Source organism: Macaca mulatta, chromosome 2, assembly GCF_049350105.2.
Source record: "Macaca mulatta isolate MMU2019108-1 chromosome 2, T2T-MMU8v2.0, whole genome shotgun sequence".
Taxonomy (NCBI): domain Eukaryota; kingdom Metazoa; phylum Chordata; class Mammalia; order Primates; family Cercopithecidae; genus Macaca; species Macaca mulatta.
The window spans coordinates 163,024,149-163,043,781 of record NC_133407.1 but is presented as its reverse complement, the minus strand read 5'-3'; the positions used below and the strand labels follow the sequence as shown (position 1 = coordinate 163,043,781).

The following is a 19,633-nucleotide window of genomic DNA, read 5'->3' as shown; positions in this document are numbered from 1 at the left end:
TGGATATTGCATAGACCTCTCCACCTTTAGCTGTACTTAGCTGATTTATGGGTCTACACTGTAACCTCCCTGAACTTGAGACTCCATTTCCCTTTCAAACTCTGGAAAAAAAAGAAAAACCATCTAGGAAGAGATGTGTGGGTCCAACCCCTGACAGCAAAACCCTCTGCAAACTAGCCTTGCTGCAGGCAGAAGCCTCTGCTATCTGCCTCACCTATGGAACACATCTATATTTGTGTGAATGCATGAAAATAAAGTTTAAAGATATGGGTGGCCTTCAGGAGACATGCTAGCCCAGAATCTTTTCACAATGATACAATGAAACCTACTCTGATTGCCATCTCTTCACTTCACTCCCAGAGGAAACAAAAGTTAAAAGGTTTCTCAGCAAGGTTAAGTCACGGGGAGCTCCTGAAACTTACTCTTACAACACTCAACACACTTGAGAGTTCTTGTGCACTGTCTGGCTCTTTTGCTAGCCTAGAAGCTGCATGAAGGTGGGACTATGGCAGTCTTGGGTCAGAGAAAGTAATCAGTGGAAATCTATTGATTGATTGAGTTTTTCACTTAAAGCCAATTCTAATATAAGTGTATGTGTGCTGCTGTAAATAGGGTTAGAAGCCTCTTTGCTCTAACTTAAATACCAATTGATTTTAGCCCAGGATAAGGAAAGTGCAGTCTTGCTCAGCGAGTGAAATGCCACCATCTGAACACATCTCCTTAAGAGATATAAGAAGGGTGGAAGCAGGTGAAGGGTAGGCCCTCCAGAGTGCTCAGCGGCATGGAGATGTAACAAGCCTGGATGTGTGAGTGATGATCAGGCCAACAACAGTCTATATTTGGAAGAAATATCAGATGTGAATGTTATGACCTGGGAAGCAATGGAAGTGAAATGATTCTTTTTGCCTTCAGACTCAATATTTTGCATATTTGAAAATTTGTCATCACAAAAAATACTAAGCTATATACTGATTTGTTAAAAGCAGCAGCATGCAGTTAGGATATCTTTGGGGAAATGGCAGAGGCCATCCAGCATTCTGATTCTCCGCTGCATCCAATTTTCTTCTCTCAAAATGAACCCCATGCTCACCATCAACGGGATTGAATTTGAGCTGCTGAGAATTGGTAATAACCCCAAATTATCTTCAATTCTGTGAAATGGAATTTTAGACCAGCCTATGACTGAAGCCACTGGGCATTACAGTGCCTTCGCTTTGTTCAACTGCCGCATTGTTTCTCTCTGCAAGAGAGGAAAGAAGGCTGGAGTACAGCTGAGCTTTCTGGCAGGCACCGGTGGATTTATTCATTAACCTTCCCCATTCTTTGTAACTGCTTGCCTCAGAAGAGAGTTCAGGGTTATGTGTTTGCAACAAGAGCTAGTATATATGTTTCTGAAGCCCTTGATTCAGACTGTGCTTTACAAAATAGAAAAGAAAGTAGAAAGAACAGCTGGTGGTTTGGAAGGGAGCCACCAAGCACCAAGAGGTGTGAGTTCTGAATCCGTTTCTCAATCTTAGCTGCAGTGCATTGGCTGAAGAGGAAGGTGAAAACTGCTGAGTCACTATCAAATCGATTGGTTTTTCTGATCCCCTGAGAGAAAAATTACAGATGAGTTTATTACAGCTTTAAAATGCCATGTCCCTCACTGCCAAAGGCATCTGAATTAAGGAAGCAGTATTCGCAGCTGCTTTCTCCAGACATTGAGCTCAAGGACAGAATCTGAACTCTGCTTTTATCAGCTGCGAAAATCCAAGCATTCATTTCCAGCTGGTTCAGTGCCTATGTAAAAGTATATTGGGTACAAAAATAAGACTAAAAACCTAACATTAAGCAAGTGTGTTTGTATGTTTTCTACAGTTCAGATTTCTGAATAATTTGATCCGACAGAAAAATATGATTTCATTTCTTTTCAAGAGAATTATATGCATACTTTCTAAATGCAAGAATAAATTTCTGAGCTCCATGTGACTTTAGTACCATCAGTTCTTTGGCAGCTTACCAGTATACAGCTTTTTAATTCTCACCTGGTCCCCAGGATATGGTTTACTTGTCAGAGTAGTTTTATGAGGTGCTTTCTCCTGACTCTGATTCTAGGTAACACCTGATGAGATGAACAGATGGTGCACCTCACTTCCTCTTACTGGGCATGAAGGAAAGAGAGAGGAGTCAGGGGAGAGATGAAACTACTGCTACATTTTTTTTTTTCTGTGGAAAAAGAGTCTAATATTTCTAGTTAACCTTGATGGGAACATAGAACATAGATTGTAAAGAGAACTTGCAGATTATTGCAGTAGGCTGAATAATGGCTCGCTCTGACAGATACGTATGGCTTAACCCCAAAACCCGTGAATGTTACCTTTTCTAGCCAAACAGACTTTCGCATATAAGATTAAGGAATTTGGGATGGAGAGATATCCTAATTATTTGGGTGTATCCTAAATGTCATCACAAGTGTCATTATAAGAGGGAGGCAAAGGGAGATTTGACTTATAAGAGGAGAAAAGGTGATGTGATTACAAAAGCAGAGAGATACATTTTTTTGAAGATAGAGGAAGAGGCTACAAACCAAGGAATGTCGGTAGCCTCTAGAAGAGGAAACAGAATCCATGGAAAAGGCAGGGAAACACAATCTCTCATAGAGTCTCCAGAAGAAACCAGCCACACTGACACCTCGACTTTACCCCAGTGAAACTGATTTCAGACTTGTGACCTCCACAACTTCAAGATAATAAATTTGTGCTGTTTTAAGCCAATAAATTTGTGGTAATTTTTTACAGCAGCAACAGGAAATCAGTTGTGTAGAATAGCAGGCTCCGTCTCTGGCTAATCATTAGAATCACTCCAGAAGCTTGTTACATACAAACCCAGAGCCAGCGAATCAAGGATTTGGTGGTGGGGCTCGGAGCCTGAATGTTAAGCAAGCTCTTTGTTTCAGAAATGAGGAAACCAAGGTTGGGAGAAGCTAAGCAACTTACTCAGATACACAGGGTATTTCATTTTAAATTTAATTTTATTATTGTATCTTTTGAATTTTCTTCCCCTAGCTGTACTTTTGTGTAAATGTGATTTCATTTATGGCTTTGTGTTGACATATTCATTAAAATGAAGAAATAAAAGATGAGAAACAGTTTAAACATTATGTAATGTTTATTGAGTAGAATGAATATGATGCAATCCGGTTTTCTGTGCTCGGATTCCTGACCTCTGGAGTTAACCTTTCCTTGTAAAGATTAGACAGCAGGCGGGGAAGAATGCCTTTGAAACTGAGAGCAAAGACTGGCATGCAATTTACATTGATGTCCTGGTGCTGTGCATAATAAGTTGCTTAAACATGACAGCAGGATAAGATTTTATATATAATTTATTTATAAATGGTAAAGATGTTTCCAACCCCTGCTGAACTTCCTCACAGAATGTTCATCAGAAAACAAAGTTTCTATCTACTCTTTCTTCCAAGACTTCAACTCCTACCATTGACATCATGACTCTCAGTTCTATTCCCCTTGCTCTGCCCACTCCCCTGAAATCCAACCACCACCTAGATATCTCAATTTGGCTGTCCTTCCATCAACTCAAATTTGGCTGACAGAGTTTTGGATTCTAGAGCATGCAGGCATTCTGTATGTGCTGTGCCTTTGCACTCACTCTTTCCTCCAGACCCCATCCTTCTTCACTTGGCCAGTTCCTACTTCTCTCTTAAGATTCAGTTTAGGTACAGGCTCCTTTAGGAAGTTTCTTTTGACTCTTCCTAGCCCAGACTCAGTTCCTCTACTATATTAATCTGCAGTATCATGCACTAGCACAAAATATTTGCTGAATGAAAGAATGAGAGTTAACTTTTAGTCAGGCATAAAGATAAAAAACCAAAGTCTTTCACTCTGGTGTTGAGTGTTTTCAGGATTCCTATCAAATAGGAAGGTGTTTGATTCTTCAAACTCAGAAACACCTCCCTTTAACTGATGGATTCTTCAAACTCAGCATCAGTTAGAGGGCATTAGGGCACTTCTCAAACCCTGCATTCTGGGAAGATGTCTGTTGTGGGGTGGTCTGGCCCACTAGGCCTGAGCCAAGGTTCTGGGCAGTTCTGTTCAGTTACACATGCATGTGTTGAGCACTGATGCAAGCCTGGGCTGGGCGCTAGGCATGGCTTCAGATATTAGGTACATATTCTGTTTTCCTTGCCTTAAGATAACCAGTCTAGTAGGAGCCACTGAGGCCCCTTTTTGAGCCTAGACTTTGCATTCAAACATACCCTGGTTCTAATCCAGTCATCTATTGGCAGTGACCTTGTTGGGCAAATCATAGTCTCTCCAAGCATTACTTTTCTAATTGAAACAAGAACCTCTCTCTACACGCCAGATTTATTTTGAGGATTATGAGTTAATTCATAGTTAAAATGCCTAGCGCCTAACAGCATGTAACCCACACATACTTTTCAATTGCGCATTACTTAAAAGAAGAATGATTTCCTAGAGGAGGTGCTAGGGCTTCTACTGGCCAAGGGCTGATGGCTGATTCAGAGCCTCAATTAACTAAATAGATTAAGCATATCTAACTGGTCACCGGAAGTGGTCCATGAAGCTGTAGCAATGGGAAGGTGTCAGAGCAGGGGGTGGGAAAGAGACATGGTGAGAAACGTGTGTGTCCGTAGTGGAGGGGAGCTCTTAGGATGTCTACAGATTTCCAAGACAATAATTGAAACGAACAAAGGCAAGGGATGACCAATAAGAGCTTCATTTCTTTCCTTTGTTACCCTTCCCTTGTTCTTCAGCCCCAGCCATGCCCAGACACCACAGTGAAGCCTCTGAACACAGGGGTTTGAACCAGGGCCTCTCCCAGTCTTTTCCAACTCTGATACCCTGGAGTTCTCAGAAGCTTCCATAAATTTTGGCTGAAGAAGGCACAGTAAACTTGCCAGCTGGTTTCTTACCTTTAACTCAGCCATTTTTTCTGTCTTCTATGTATGATGACTTCAGGAAACCCAGGCCCAGAGGATATAAAGCCACAATGCTTCTTTCTCCTTCAAACCACTCTTTGGATATTCTGGTTCCCACTGCTTCACTGCGCTTCACTGGTCAGCGTGTCACTCAAACTAGCTGAAAGAATTGCCTAACTCATACAAAGGGACAAAGTCCAACAAGCTTATTGAACAGGTTACACAAATGCTTTTGGTTTTTACAGTTTGTTCCTAAGTGTTTGCAGAGGCTTCACTCCTCTTCACCTGAGGTACAGATTGACCAATTATTTGTTCCAGTTAAAAATAGGCTTATTTCAAAAGGCAGAGAATTTGAAGCTATCAGGGAAAGGAACTGTGGCAGATAGTGCCTGCTGTTTGTGGTGGAGGATTCTCTGCTCAGTCCTGACTCAGGTTAGGAAGGAACAGGGCAGTGCTGAGTCTCCTGGAGAGCAGTGAGAACACCCCCAGATGTTTACCAGCTGCAGATGTTTACACTGGGGTAAGATGTTTACACACAGCCACCTGAACACAGGGACCGGGACCAGAATCAGTTTTCTGCAGGTGCTTCCCAGGAATGGGCTCAGGTTCTTGGTTGAATCATTCAGAGCCTGAAACATTTCACTTAGAGCAAACTGAGATGTTTCCTACTGCTCCTTTTAATTTCTTAAAGTACATTTAGTTTTCTTATACATTCTTTAAGAGTTTTGTTTCCTAATGCCTTTATACTTCTAAAACAGACCAAGGGATTACTTTCCAGCCACCTCCTCTATGACTCCCTTGCTCTTCATCTTGGCCGCTCTCCTTGGTCATTGGCAGGTAGCAGCTTCATGACTAGTAGTGTTCAGAAAGGGGAAGACATATACTGAGTGCCTGCTTTTGTTAGATTTTTCCATATCGAATTCCACAAGAACAATCTTGTAAATTAGGCATTATCACAACTCAAATGCCAACAGACGAGGAAGTGTAAATGAATAAAGTAGGCTAGCTGATTTTTCAAGATAAGATGAAGCTCCAATTTTTAAACATTGGCAATTAGAATGAGAGAGACAGAGAGAGAGAGAGAGAGAGAAAACACCCTGTGGTTGATGGCAAAAATGCCCAAATTCCTCTTGTACACTATCGAAATGAGGACTCAGAAACTCTGATTACGGGAGCAATTAGGTGCTCTTCGCCTCAGTCTGATGTCCCTGCACATCAGTTCCATGAAGTCCATTTTCAGAATGAACAGAAAAACAACAGTGTCAGGGCACCTGGATTATATCATGAATGCCTTAAGTTTGAGGAATTCTAAGAACCCGAGCTAAAACTAATATGGATCAATTCTTTTGGAAATAGCTTTTCTTAGAGCACTGTAGGGAAGAAGAGCTTTCTTTCTTCACACATCACTAGGTTCACAAATGAGGCACCTATAACAAAAGACAGATTATTGAGAAAAGCACACAAATTTATTTACCGTAAGTTTTACATGACAGGAATCTTCAGAAATGAAGACACAAAAGAAACAGAAAAACTTGCGTATTTTTATGTACAGTCTCATGCAGAAGTATAATCAGAGGACAAAAGGACATAATCTAATGGTAATAAACTGGAGAACTCAGCAAGTCCTATTTGTCCAGATTCTTCTTGGTATTTCTATATCTGTGAGGATATAGGGTACCTATGGAATGAAGGTTTTATGATCTACTTCAGGGGACAGTCACTTAGGTTTTATGGCCTGCTTCAGGGGAGAAGGGGTAAGAGGAAGGTATGAGAAACCTTGCTTCTGCAGTTTTCTCAAATATCAGGGTACAATATTTTGGGGTTGTGTGTCCTGAATCCCATCAACATTAAGATGGAGAGACCAGCCCAAATCTTTAGTTGGATTCCAACTAAGTCTTATCCACCCAAGGGACAGAGGAGTAGTCATAGATACGCCTTCACATCTGGTCACCTTCATTGGTTAGACACTGAAATCACAACAGGAAAAAAAAAAAAAATCTTTATTGCTACCAACTTGTCCCATCAAGAGAGTAAGATATACATATGTAAAGAGATGGAGTCCCACTCTATCGCTGCTGGAAAGCAGTGGTGCAGTCATGAATCACTGCAGCCTCAAACTCCTAGGCTCAAGTGATCCTTCTGCCTCGGTCTCCTAGAGTGCTGGGATTATAGGCGTGAGCCAGCACCCAGCCAATTACACTTTTTAAAAAATATTTTGACATTTATACTTGTTTATTATCTAAAAGCATTTTTTTACCAATAGTTCTCAAGAAGTCCTAGCAAAAATTATGCTTCATGCTTTTTTGAAGAACTCTAGCTAATAACATTCATTTGTGCAAAAGCCTTATTATGCTGCTGCTAATAATTGAAACAAATTTACCTTAGATTATTAAAAACTATTTTTTTCTTGGAAAACCTTAATTCAAGGAATCAAGCTTGGCTGCAGAAAGAAATAGAGTTAAGGAATACTGTTAATTTTTCCAGATTGACCCTGGAGTCATCAGCAATGGTTTATTTATTTACTTATTTATTTAAGATGGAGTCTCACTGTGTCACCCAGACTGGAGTGCAGTGGCATGATTTTGACTCACTGCAACCTCCACCTCCTGGCTTCAAGTGATTCTCCTGCCTCAGCCTCCCGAGTAGCTGGGATTACAGGTGTGTGCCACCAGGCCTGGCTAATTTTTGTATTTTTAGTAGAGACACTGTTTTGCCATGTTGGCCAGGCTGGTCTCAAACTCCTGATCTCAAGTGATCCACCCACCTTGGCCTCCCAAAGTGTTGGGATTACAGGGGTGAGCCACCGCACCTGGCCTATTTTTATTTTTTAAATAAGATAGAAAATAAAAAAATCAGGGTGAATTTTTTTTTTAAATTAAAGAGGAAGAAAGCATAGGGAAGGAAGGCATTTGATTTATTTCTTAAAGGAGAAATACAAAGAGCTTTAGTTGGGTTAGGTCTCTGTGTAGCATTTCGTTTCCACTTCCCAACTCTATAGCCTATCCCACAACACATTTGTGACCAATTCTACACATAGATCATGATTTGCATAGCTTTCCTTTGTGTCAAAAAGAAACCAGGGCTATGTCCTTTCAAAGAGGAAGTAAAGAAAGGCTGGAGAACAGTCTAGCTGATGAAAGCTGCTTTAAAAAAGCCATAAAAAAGGATGAGTTTGTGTCCTTTGTAGGGACATGGATGCAGCTGGAAACCATCATTCTCAGCAAACTATCACAAGAACAGAAAACCAAACACCACATGTTCTCACTCATAGGTGGGAACTGAACAATGAGATCACTTGGACTCGGGAAGGGGAACATCACACACCGGGGCCTATCACGGGGAGGGGGCAGGGGGGAGGGATTGCATTGGGAGTTATACCTGATGTAAATGACGAGTTGATGGGTGCTGACGAGTTGATGGGTGCGCACACCAACATGGCACAAGTATACATATGTAACAAACCTGCACGTTATGCACATGTACCCTAGAACTTAAAGTATAATTTAAAAAAAAATCCTTTTCCAAATTCCCAAGACTGCCTTTCTAAAAGGACTCTCTAACATTCTTATTTTAATATTCTCTTGCAGCATACCTTGATTTCCAAGGTACTTCTGAAACCTAATTAAAATGGAATAGAAAGTGAATTTGGTGTTTTCTACCTAGGTTTTAAATGAGAAATGAAAACTGTATATTTATTATTATTATTTAAAAGTATGGAGCAAAATCAGGAGTGCAGACCTGCAGCAGAGCCAGAGAGAGAATATGAGTGATAAAGTGTTGAATAAATTGTTTTTAGAAATCAAATTCACATACTAAGGAAGAACTGGGGCAGAGAAGATTAAGCAAGCAAAAAGATAGATTAAAAAAATGATGAACAATTATGGACACACACACACACACACACACATACACACACACCCCACCCCCAAAAAGCTTTGGAGTCATTATGAAATCCAAGAATCCTAGTTCATAATTCATGTAAATGTGTTGCTGTGGAACTTATTTTTACTTCTCTCCATAAATACATTGTTGACACAAGAATAATATTCTTAGTTTTCTGACTATAGCTAAGGGACATTTCAGGAGTTGACTTTTCCTTTAAAAAAAAAAATGGAGAGGAGGCTGTACATCTCTCTCATTGCCCTTGCGCAGGTATTAGATTTTGCCCTACCTATTTCCAAACAGAAAGCCTAGACTGCATACAGCAACAACCTTAAGAGTGAGGGAGTTGCCAATTTTTTCACATCATTTCACCAGAATTCTTTTTTTCTGGTATTGCTGTTCTCTATGTATTATTAATTTGTATTTATATTTAACTCTGGCTATCAGTCCACCTCTTCCAGTCACTGAGCCATTTGCAAAGGAGAGAAGAGGGAGCCAAGGGTAGATATTATTAGGCATTCCTGTGTGTGACGAGGGTGGAGACAAATAACACGATCTTGCATCTTTGAAAATGACAAAGATTGTTTGGGGTGGACAACTCAGGGCTGGTTAACAAGGCCTTTTCCCTCAAGAAGGTAAAACAATAGAGATACATTTTTGAAGTACTTAATTAAGCTTTCAGCAATGTGTGGGGAAAAAGTACAGACCCGTAAAAACCCTCCCGTTGTAGGCAAGAGTAAATTTTCTCTGCAGTACACTGTCATTGCTCATTTACTGCATCATTTTGACAACATCTCGTATTTCCACAAGGCTTTTACATAATCTATACACAGGGACAGAAAGGTAAGGAACACAGAGAACAGGGACAAAGTTTGGACCTCCCGTGTTGTCACTTCCTATCATTTTTCCATTAAAGGGTGAGGCTGAAGGGTAGCATTTAAGATGATTTCGTTAAAAGGCTGTGATGGTAATAACTGAACACAGCAAGAGGAAAGCTGTGAAAAACTGCCACTGCTTGCTCACTCTTCCAAAGGATGAGTGTAACTCAGTCATAATGAAGGCTCTTTAATGTTCCTGCCCCAAATCTTTTCCGATCAGGAAAGCCTGGAATCTGTAGGCAAGAAAGATAATTATATTAAGTCTCAAGCAATAAAAGTTCAAATACTAATAGTAATTTTTCCCTTCTTTTCCATTTCTGTATGGCAGCGTGTTGTTCCTTAAAAAAAAACCAGCTTTCTGAGGTTTTACTCAGAAAGCCACAGATTAAATAATAAAAATAAATTTTACCAAAATGGAAAACATTTGCCAACAAATTGGTGATAGTGTCATCTAAATCAGAAAGAATGAAGGTAAATCTCATAATACCTACTAGACTTTTATATAAATTATTTGTATTGTGACAGACCCTGAATGTATACTCTTGGAGTCCCAAGCAAATTATTTTCTTCTTCTATTTTATAACACAATCTTATTTCTAGATTATTCTTGTTTCCTAGATCCTTATTTTCCCTTTGTTCTGATTTTCCCCTTTTGTATTTAACAGGATAGAAGGAAATCAGTTGCTTGTGCCTACAAAGGGCTTTTCCCAACTTTTTAAAACTACTTCTGAACTTAAATTTGGAAATCACCTATCTAAATTTAAGAATCTATTTTATCAAGAAAAGATAGATACCAACCTGATTACCTTCTCTTAAAAAGTATCTCTTCTCTATGACCTGTGAAAAACAAAGATTTTAAAAGCTTAGCACACATACCTGCAAAAAGTGGCTAACTGAAACAACCACTAATGGTACTAAAAGGAATATATCCAAACTAAGAATCTTTTCCGCAGCAGTAGACATGTAGTAGAGTGAGCTAAAAATCTGGTGTTAATTAGATCAGAATTGTGGGAGTATTTCCATAAAAGCCTGCCTCATTCCAAAATGCATTAATGATAGATCAAAAAATAAATAAATAACAGAAACTAAATAATGACAGAATGACATAAGAACCCATGCAATTCTTAGAGTATGGCAGCAAATCTGACTCTAAGTTTCCTAGCAGTCAGTCCCAAAAGGTACTAACCAGAATCCATAAGATAAAAAAAGCACTTGCCTGCTACAATAGTCTTGTCTATTTCTTAAAGAGGGGACTGTTTAACATAGCAAACCACCACATCCCTATAGTAAGTGGTGAAAAATTCTATATGTCCTCAATATAGACAGATGACACAACATCAAAAGCAGTCTAATGACTGCTGTAGAAAAAACAAGTTCAAGCAGATGTACCTGTACAAATCCATCACCATTATTGAAAAGAAACCCTCAAAATATATGTTCAAATGTAATGAGTTTAAGAACACCATGTTTTCATTTTTTTTCCCCAAACTGCTGTGAACACTAAAGAGCACTATGTTTTCAGATGATGAAAAACATTTTCAAGAAAAATAAATTCTGTTCTGACACTTCAGAAACTGCAGTGGTTACAGAGGAAGTATTATAAATGTCTCTGATTTAGGATGGCTTGACTACGATTTTTTGACTTTATGGTGGTGTGAAAGCAACATGCACTCAGTAGAAACTGTACTTTGAGTGCCCATACAATAGGCATTTTTTTCACTTTCAGTATAGTATTCAATAAATTACATGAGTCATTCACAACTTTTTAATAAAATAGGCTTGTGTTAGATGATTCTGCCCAACTGTAGGCTAACGTAAGTGTTCTGAGCATGTTTAAGGAAGGCTAGGCTAAGCTCTGATGCTTGGTAAGTTAGGTGTAATCAATGTATTTTTGACTAACAACATTTCCAATTTACATGGGGTTTACTGAAATATAACCCTATCGCAAGTTGAGGAGTATCTGTATTTCCTTTACACAGACCTGCTGTGATAAGAAAAGTTAATCGGATAATGATACAGATCAGCTGGAGATGAACTCTAAGACATTCAAATCTGAAATTACGCAGCTAAGAGTTCCTCTGAATTAGACAGAGCATGTTCTTCTAAGGCCAAGGCCAGCTTGCTCTCCCTGGTACGACAGCGATTCATTCAGATTCTTGCTGTCTTAAAGACTATAGCTGGATTATTTTTAGCCACAAGACACCAGGGCAAAGTTGCATTCACTTACCCCAGAGGTAGAAAAGTTGGTTTATCATTAGTGTACATCTTAAAACAATCCCACAAAAACCAAGAAGGAGACTGATTCCCTTTCCTGTCTATGGTAGGACAGGAAAATCTGATTATTCTGGAGTGTGAGGAGTTACTATTAGAAGGAGTTAGACTTCCTTTTGGAGAAGAAATCTTTTTTTTTTTTTTTTTTTTTTTTTTGAGATGGAGTCTTGCTCTGTCACCCAGGCTGCTGGAGGGCAGTGGCACGAACTCGGCTCACTGCAAGCTCCGCCTCCCGGGTTCACACCATTCTCCTGCCTCAGCCTCCCGAGTAGCTGGGACTACAGGTGCCCACCACCGCGCCCAGCTAATTTTTTGTGTTTTTAGTAGAGATGGGGTTTCACTGTGCTAGCCAGGATGGTCTCAATCTCCTGACCTTGTGATCCGCCTGCCTCGGCCTCCCAAAGTGTTGGGATTACAGGCGTGAGGCACTGTGCCTAGAAGGAGAAGAAATCTTTATGCTAAATTCTGGAAGAACTGATGTATAGAAACTGGGTGAAATTTGGTTGTCAGCTCCTTTGATTTCAGGCAACCACCTCAGTCTGGAGGTCTGGCCAACCTCCTAACCCACATACATTTTGTTGTGATTCAGGCAATAAAAAGAGAAGTTACCTTTTTGGTTTTGGTCATAATTCTTTACCCCTGACTTGCAGCGTGTACTCCTGATTTTTTAAAAAATAAAGCCTTGCCTGACAACTTGGATTATACCAGTCAATAATCCAGTTTCTCTAGGATGTAATTTAGTATATCTTATTTTTTAATTTTAGAACTAATAAAAATTTAAATTTAAACAACATACTGTGGGATCTTCCCAGGTCAGGGCAGATCTGTAAGATGTTGCTCATAAGGGACAAATTTTGTATTGATGCGGCCACGGATCTAAACCAAATGGAAATTCTTACATTTTAAGTTTGAAAGCAATGTGGAGAGAAAATCTGGCTCCTTGCAGTGCTGCACAACATTTTTCATGTCATGGCACACGTAGAAAATGCTGATATTTGCACAGCACACTGGGGAAAATGGAAGAGGCTACCAATCACCCAACCCCCCACCCTGAGGGCTCTGGCTGCTCTGAGAATTGAGGGAAATCAGTATCTAGGCACATCTGTACCCTATTTGCCACATACCAGTTAAGAAGTTTTGCAGTGAGGCAAAATTTTCCTAGTGGCCTAATAGTAATCGAGGAGGGTACTGGAGCTTATCTAATGCTGACAAAAAGGCCGAATATTAAATCCCAAATTAACTAAACCTGGGGCTTATCTAATGCTGAACAAAACGGCCAAATATTAAATCCCTAAACAGTTAAAAGAAAAAAATGATTGCTAAAGAAGAGCTATGGGGAAGATGATTTTCTTAGGAGATGTCACTTAAAAAGAAATATAACACAGGAGTTAACCTTTTTCAATAATACAGGCAGAAAGATCCTATTTTACCTTACTATGCAATGTCAGCATTGGGCAAACAACTTAAACTTGGTCAATACTATGTGCAATGCAGTTGTATGGCCTTGTGAAGGAAAGACAAACAGTGCTCAAATTTACCAGTATGCTGAGTCATTCTACATTTTCCTTCCAGTTGAGGACAATAAAATGATGTTAGCAGAGAGTCAATAATTGGAATGCAAATATTTCTGAGAGGGAAACACTAGGAAATCTAGACGACGACATTACCTTAAAAGGTAACAGTAACATTTATGTGGAGAATATTAACAGCTGGGAGAGCAAAAAGAACTCAGGGCTTTAAGCAGAATCTCCTCAGTTCAGTGCCTTTATGTGGGTGGGAGGGTGAATAAGTGAAAAAAAGAGCTAGAAAATGGGTAAATAGAAATTATTTTAAGGAGAGGAATTAGATATCTTTTTAAAACCCCCATTTAAATCCAGTAGCTTTTACCCTTTACTTAGAGAACACTGGTGATGGAATAAATATGTCAGCAGGCCTTGGGCAATTATACCAACAGATAAGAGAGACCAAAACAAGTATTAGTCAGGCTGTGAAATTTTGGACAAAAAAAAATAAAGGGTCACAGGATTCTACAAAAAAATTTTAAACTCTCATAATATATAAATTAAGTTTAAAAATAACTTAATTGAAGCCATTACCTTATCAAAAAACCTACTGAGCTTGACAGCATTGGAAGAACCTGCAGCTAAGTACCGTGGATTTGTGCAGTCCTAGAAGATAAAACATAAGATCCACAAGTAAAAGTTAGGAAACCCAAGCTCTTTGCTATTCATAACTCATCCTGTTGCACATTTCTATAGGCATAATACTGTTAGGTATAATACTCTCGTAAAATATTCAAATAATTTTCAAATTATGGTGCACAAAGCAAGGAGGAAAGTACTAAAGGAAAATACGGTCACTTAATCTTTGTCATTTAAACAATTTTAGAGTATATCAAATCAATGTATTCATCATCAAATAATTCACAGAGGAAGACAAGATTACTAATATTTTACTAATAACAAAACCAAGGTACTAATGGAGTGACCTACCTACATTTACCCTGAAAACCAGAGAGACAGCCATGAAAAACAGTAAGCGTTTCACTTTTGTACTCGTTATTCACCAGTGCTCAACTAATTTAGTACCATGCAGTTCATATGAACTGCAGAAAGCATGAAAATAAGGATTTAGAGGCGCAAAGAACAAACAGAACAATTGCCAAGGGTTTCTCTTTGGATGCAAGGTACTACATCTTTTGGCAGGCCACAAACATATATTATTTTTGGTAATAAACATCTACTACTATCGTTTGATAATAAAGATATATTACTACTCTTGGATGGAAGTTTTTTATAGGGAAAAAAAATGGGCCCAGAAGGGACAGAACAATCTGGAACATTAATCATTACAATAACTTTAAAACCTTAAAAGGCCTACTATTCGATGGAATCCCAGTGTAGCTGTTTTGTTTTTTGCTTGTCACTCTTGACTTGTCACCTTGTGAGATAGAGTACTTTGATTTTTACCTGAAATGTACCTAAGACCAAACTATAAGGGCTACCATGTAAGCTCCTTTGCAAGCATGAAATTTTATCTTTTAGCTATACACCCTCTGTGCCCCTAGAAATTACTAAAATTACTGTTGTTACATTTATTCTGTTTTTGTAATCTCCAGGCCCACAGGATTCCTTTCTAATGAAGCCTCCTATTTTATTCATATGCAACATTCCAAGGCTCACATTTTAAATTTTGGCCAGAAATTATAATACATTCTCCAAAACTACAAAAAAGAGAGGCTACAACAAAGTTGTCAAAGATCACAGAGTACTAGAAATCAGGGGTCTTCAAAGCCAGCAAGCTCTAAATCGGAATACCTATTCCAACATTTCTACTCTGTGTAACATTGGTTAGGTAACTAAACCTTTAAATTTGGGCTTACTGATTTGTGGAATGGGGATAACAATATTTTATCTGATGGGATTTTTGTGAAAAATTAAATAATCCATACCTGGATACAGTGGGTAGTAGAACATTAGTCCTTCTCTCTTCAATCTAAGAAAATGCTAGCAGAGTGAATTTTCAAGCACAACAAGCACTTACCATAATAAAGATAATTCCACATATGGATTACATAGACTGAAACATCATTGCACAAACTATGGTATTTGAAATAGTGTTTGAACACATTTCTACAGCAATTGGGGCATATAAGAGACAAATCTTAGACCTGTGGTAGAAACGTTTTATAAAATAGATATTGATTAGCTAGTCATCAGAATGTCAAAAGTTTGAGACAATTCTAAATAGAGCTGAAGTACTATATACAAAAACTAAAGCAAACAAAAACACACCCCCAAAACCTTAATTCTATGGTACCATAATTTCAGGTTGAGCAGCCTAGAGAAACACTATGATTTTTGGGATGAGAAATTTAGAGCTGAAAGAGTCATCTGCCATTTATCATAGCTGAGGGAAAAGTCTGAAAATTAATAGCTCCAAATAGCTTGTCTGAGCTTGAGAAAGGACTATTAACCAGGGAAGATACTTCAATATGATCACTTCAAAGTAAATACATAACAGAGAAAATTTTTTACGGGGTACAATAAGCCTAACAGGATTTTAAAAATAAGTAATCGTTCACCTATTTATAATTTAAACAATTTGCATTTATTCAGGCAGTTATTTATTAACTTTGATTCCACCTTTGATGTATACATTTGTTAATTCTTACCTTTCTACAGTTTCAAGTAAATTTATACAGTAACTGATGTTAGCACTAATATTGTTACATTAGTTTTTATTTGAGGCTTTATATTTAATTGCTGAATCTTTTTGATGGCTATTTCTTTTTGAAACTCTCATATTCAATCTTCTTCCTCATTTTTTCCTCCCTTCATTCTCCGAACCTCTCCTAGTCTTATTTGTGCTGTGTTCTTGAAGCTGTACACTGATAAAGGCCAAAAACATGTTATATTTGAACTCTTTGGGGACTGTGTGTGCTGAAGTCTCACTAACTGAGTACCTTTACATCTGACTTACAGTTAAAACAAGGCCTTGGCTTTGTAAGGCAAGTAGGAATAACACACACACACAGACACACACAGACACACAGGCAATTATCACAGAAACCCACAAGCACTAGAAACAGATACATTCTAAAATATATTAAAAGTAAGCACTGGAACAAATTAAGTGTTTTCAATGGTAAATTTCCCTTTGGAAATAATGTTCAAAGTAATCTCAGCACTTCTTCAACAAGAATATTGTATATCTATATAGCAAGAATCCTTTGGAATATCATGGTTCAGTGCTGACTACCTGGGGTATGCCCATCAATATTCCATTGTGGCAGCTGAGAAAAATAAGGGGCTCTCCACTGCAAAGCAGAATGTAAAAAACAATGGAATGACAGGCAGAAGCTGGGGGTAGAGGTGGGGCTGAACCAAGCAGTGTTTACAAACGTTGATTCACAGAACAAGGCATCAGAATCACCTGAGTTATTTGTTAGAACTACAGATTCCTGGTCCTCCTGCCAGGCTTTATGAATAAAAAGCTCCAGCTGTGGGGCAGTTATTCAAAATTTTCCATAGGTACTATTGGTAATATAAATACACAATCCGATTTGGGTAACTGTTGGTCTAGATGATTTCTACGAGATTTTTCAGCCGCCAAATTCTCAAGGTGAGTTGAAGGATTAATTAAGTGGAAAAGAGGCTTAACTGTAGAGCACAGGCTCTGAATCTGAATACCCCATTTGACCTGGGTAACCTTCCTTGGTCTTGTTACCTCTCTCCTTCTTGTCTTCATCATTAAGAAGAGGACAGTAATAGTATCTGTCTTATAGAGTTGATTGTGAAGATGATGCATGTGAGATCATATATGTAAATAACTAAAACAGTTTTCAACCCCTAAGTGCTCAACAAATGTTGGTCACTAGTACTATTGCACCACCACCACTGCATTTCTGGAATGCCAGTGCACAGTTGCAGAAATCCTATTTGTGAACAACATGACCATGACTGAAGTTGCTGGCCAGGATCTTTTTCTGGGATCCTAACAGGCTTACATGACAACCATTTCTTAGCTTTTTTAAGCACTCAGTTCTAATTGAGCTAGTTATCTTATCAAGGGACTCAATCCTCTATATATGCATAAGTGTACATAAATTAGTCCTTATGAAGCACTCCTAGTTTAAAGTTTGTAATTTTTTCATGTATCTGTTAGGTTGCCCTTTAAGGTAGAAGCTAAGAGGCTTTTTACAAGCAATAATAATAAACTTATAATGCCACTTTAATCAATTTATTTTAATTTTGGTGTGATTTTTAAAAACTTTCTCAAGAAAAAGTCCATGGACCAGGTGCAGTGGCTCACGCCTGTAATCCCAGCACTTTGGGAGGTCAAGGCGGGCAAATCCCTGGCAGTCAGGAGTTCAAGACTAGCCTGGGCAACATGGCAAAACCCCATCACTACTAAAAATATTTTAAAAATTAGCTGGACATGGTGGTATATGCCTGTAAACCCAGCTACTCGGGTGGCCTAGGCATGATAATTGCTTGAACCCAGTAGGTAGAGTTTGCAGTGAGCTGAGATCACGCCACTGCACTCCAGTCTGGGCGACAGAGCGAGACTGTCTCAAAAAAAGAAGCCCATGATTTAAATTATTCATAGAATAAAGTTGGAACATTCCAACAGATCAACATAAAAGGCTGAAGTGACTGTGCACATCTCTCAGTCTAGATATGTTGATTCCAATCTTGACTACATTTTGGACTAGAATCCAAAAAGCCTGATTTCAAGTATAAAGTTTCTTTCACTAGAATATATAATTTGAACATGTCTTTAGTTTTGTCTTTACGTGATAATAATACAAGCATGCATTAGTGAAAATACACACCAAATTAATTTCTTCTGGATTGAAATCCTCAGCCAGGAAAGCAGTCCTAGTTAAAACTTCATGGCGCTTTGTTTCATGAATCTGGTCCAGCTTAGTCCCTATTACCAACAGCGGTATTTGGTTATCAGCAAACTGTTCTCGATCATAATCCCTGTGATAAATAATAATGAAGAGGTGAAGAGAATTTACCTTTCTGATGTAGATGTGTAATATTTAAATGCAACTAACTTAAACTATTTTACTGAAAATTAACTGATTTTTGCTGCCTTCACCTATAAATCCACTTTCCTTCCAACTTCTTCCATCTACTTGTTCTTTTATCAATCCATCCTCATCATCTATCAAATTCCAGCTATTCATCTAACTTCTCAAAATTTGGTCCCATGTTTTTATTGAATGTTGAATAATACTGAATAATTGAACAACTAAGTGCCCATCAAGTATATTATAGTCAGTGGACTTGACTTCCAATGTAGCTCTGTCTTCTAAGGCTAACATAACAACTCAGGAATGTTTCAGAGTAGAAGCAGAGAGTGGATTTCAGTCTCTGTGTAGAGAAAACCCAAAAGCCTAGCATGGTGTGCTGCAAGACAAAATGGCAAGCTTCTTGGGTACCTTTTGGGGTATGCATTAGCTCTGTATCTACAATACACATTTCTGTCTGAATAGTAAAGAAATAAGAAGAATAAGAAAATAGAAATAAGGAAGCTGAAACCCAGAATAAATCAAATATAGGTGATACTATAGCCTGAGAAAGGTGGGTTAAACACATGGAAATGGAAGGAAACAGCTGAAATGCAAAATGAATAGTAAAAGGAAAGAACTTAGTACCAAGTAGTTGTTTCCTGAAATGAGAGCCATGGGAGATAGAGGACGGGCAATAAGAATCACTTAGGGTTAGTGGCCTTGGATCACTGGCTATTATAATCCTTATTTTTTAAAAAAATTATTTATCCAAAGAACAGAGTGGTGATGTAAATTAAACTTTTCATTACTGAAAAGAACACAGAGGCCATTGCTGTTGAATTAATTTAAATTCTACTCACATATTAGAAATAAAGCAGATTTGGATTTCTGACACGTCATAAGCTCAATTTACAACAGTCAGCAAAATCTGGTTGTGCACAATTTATGACAGTAAATCAATATTGCATAATCCAATCACTATAACCCAGTTGAGCAAAGCTTTTTTTCTTCCTTTAACACTACCTTTTCTTTCTCTTAGAGAAATTCTAAATTGGGGTAAGGGGGAAAGTTACTAAGTATTTATGTCCTTCACAATAATCTTACAGAGCCTCAACAAACTGTTCAGCCTCAGAACACAACTGT

General features: G+C 38.4%; 2 protein-coding genes across 3 annotated transcripts in view; both read right to left on the bottom strand.

Annotated features, from left to right (window-relative positions):
• Positions 1–5,194, bottom strand: part of HGD (homogentisate 1,2-dioxygenase) — a 54,097-nt gene extending 48,903 nt beyond the window's left edge. Inside the window, exon 1 of the mRNA XM_001110996.5 lies at positions 4,931–5,194. Within this exon, the coding sequence (XP_001110996.1) occupies positions 4,931–4,945 (15 nt within the window). The 5' untranslated portion in view covers positions 4,946–5,194. The remainder of the gene's footprint in view (positions 1–4,930) is intronic.
• Positions 5,195–6,383: 1,189 nt separating this feature from the next.
• The window catches only part of RABL3 (RAB, member of RAS oncogene family like 3), a 40,388-nt gene continuing 27,138 nt past the window's right edge, over positions 6,384–19,633 (bottom strand). Inside the window, exons 6-9 of one of the 2 annotated variants that reach the window (XM_028843354.2) lie at positions 18,305–18,455; positions 14,064–14,135; positions 10,495–10,533; positions 6,384–9,929 (exon numbers count right to left, since the gene is read on the bottom strand). In XM_028843354.2, the coding sequence (XP_028699187.1) occupies positions 9,864–9,929; positions 10,495–10,533; positions 14,064–14,135; positions 18,305–18,455 (328 nt within the window). In that variant the 3' untranslated portion in view covers positions 6,384–9,863. 2 annotated transcript variants of the gene reach the window in all.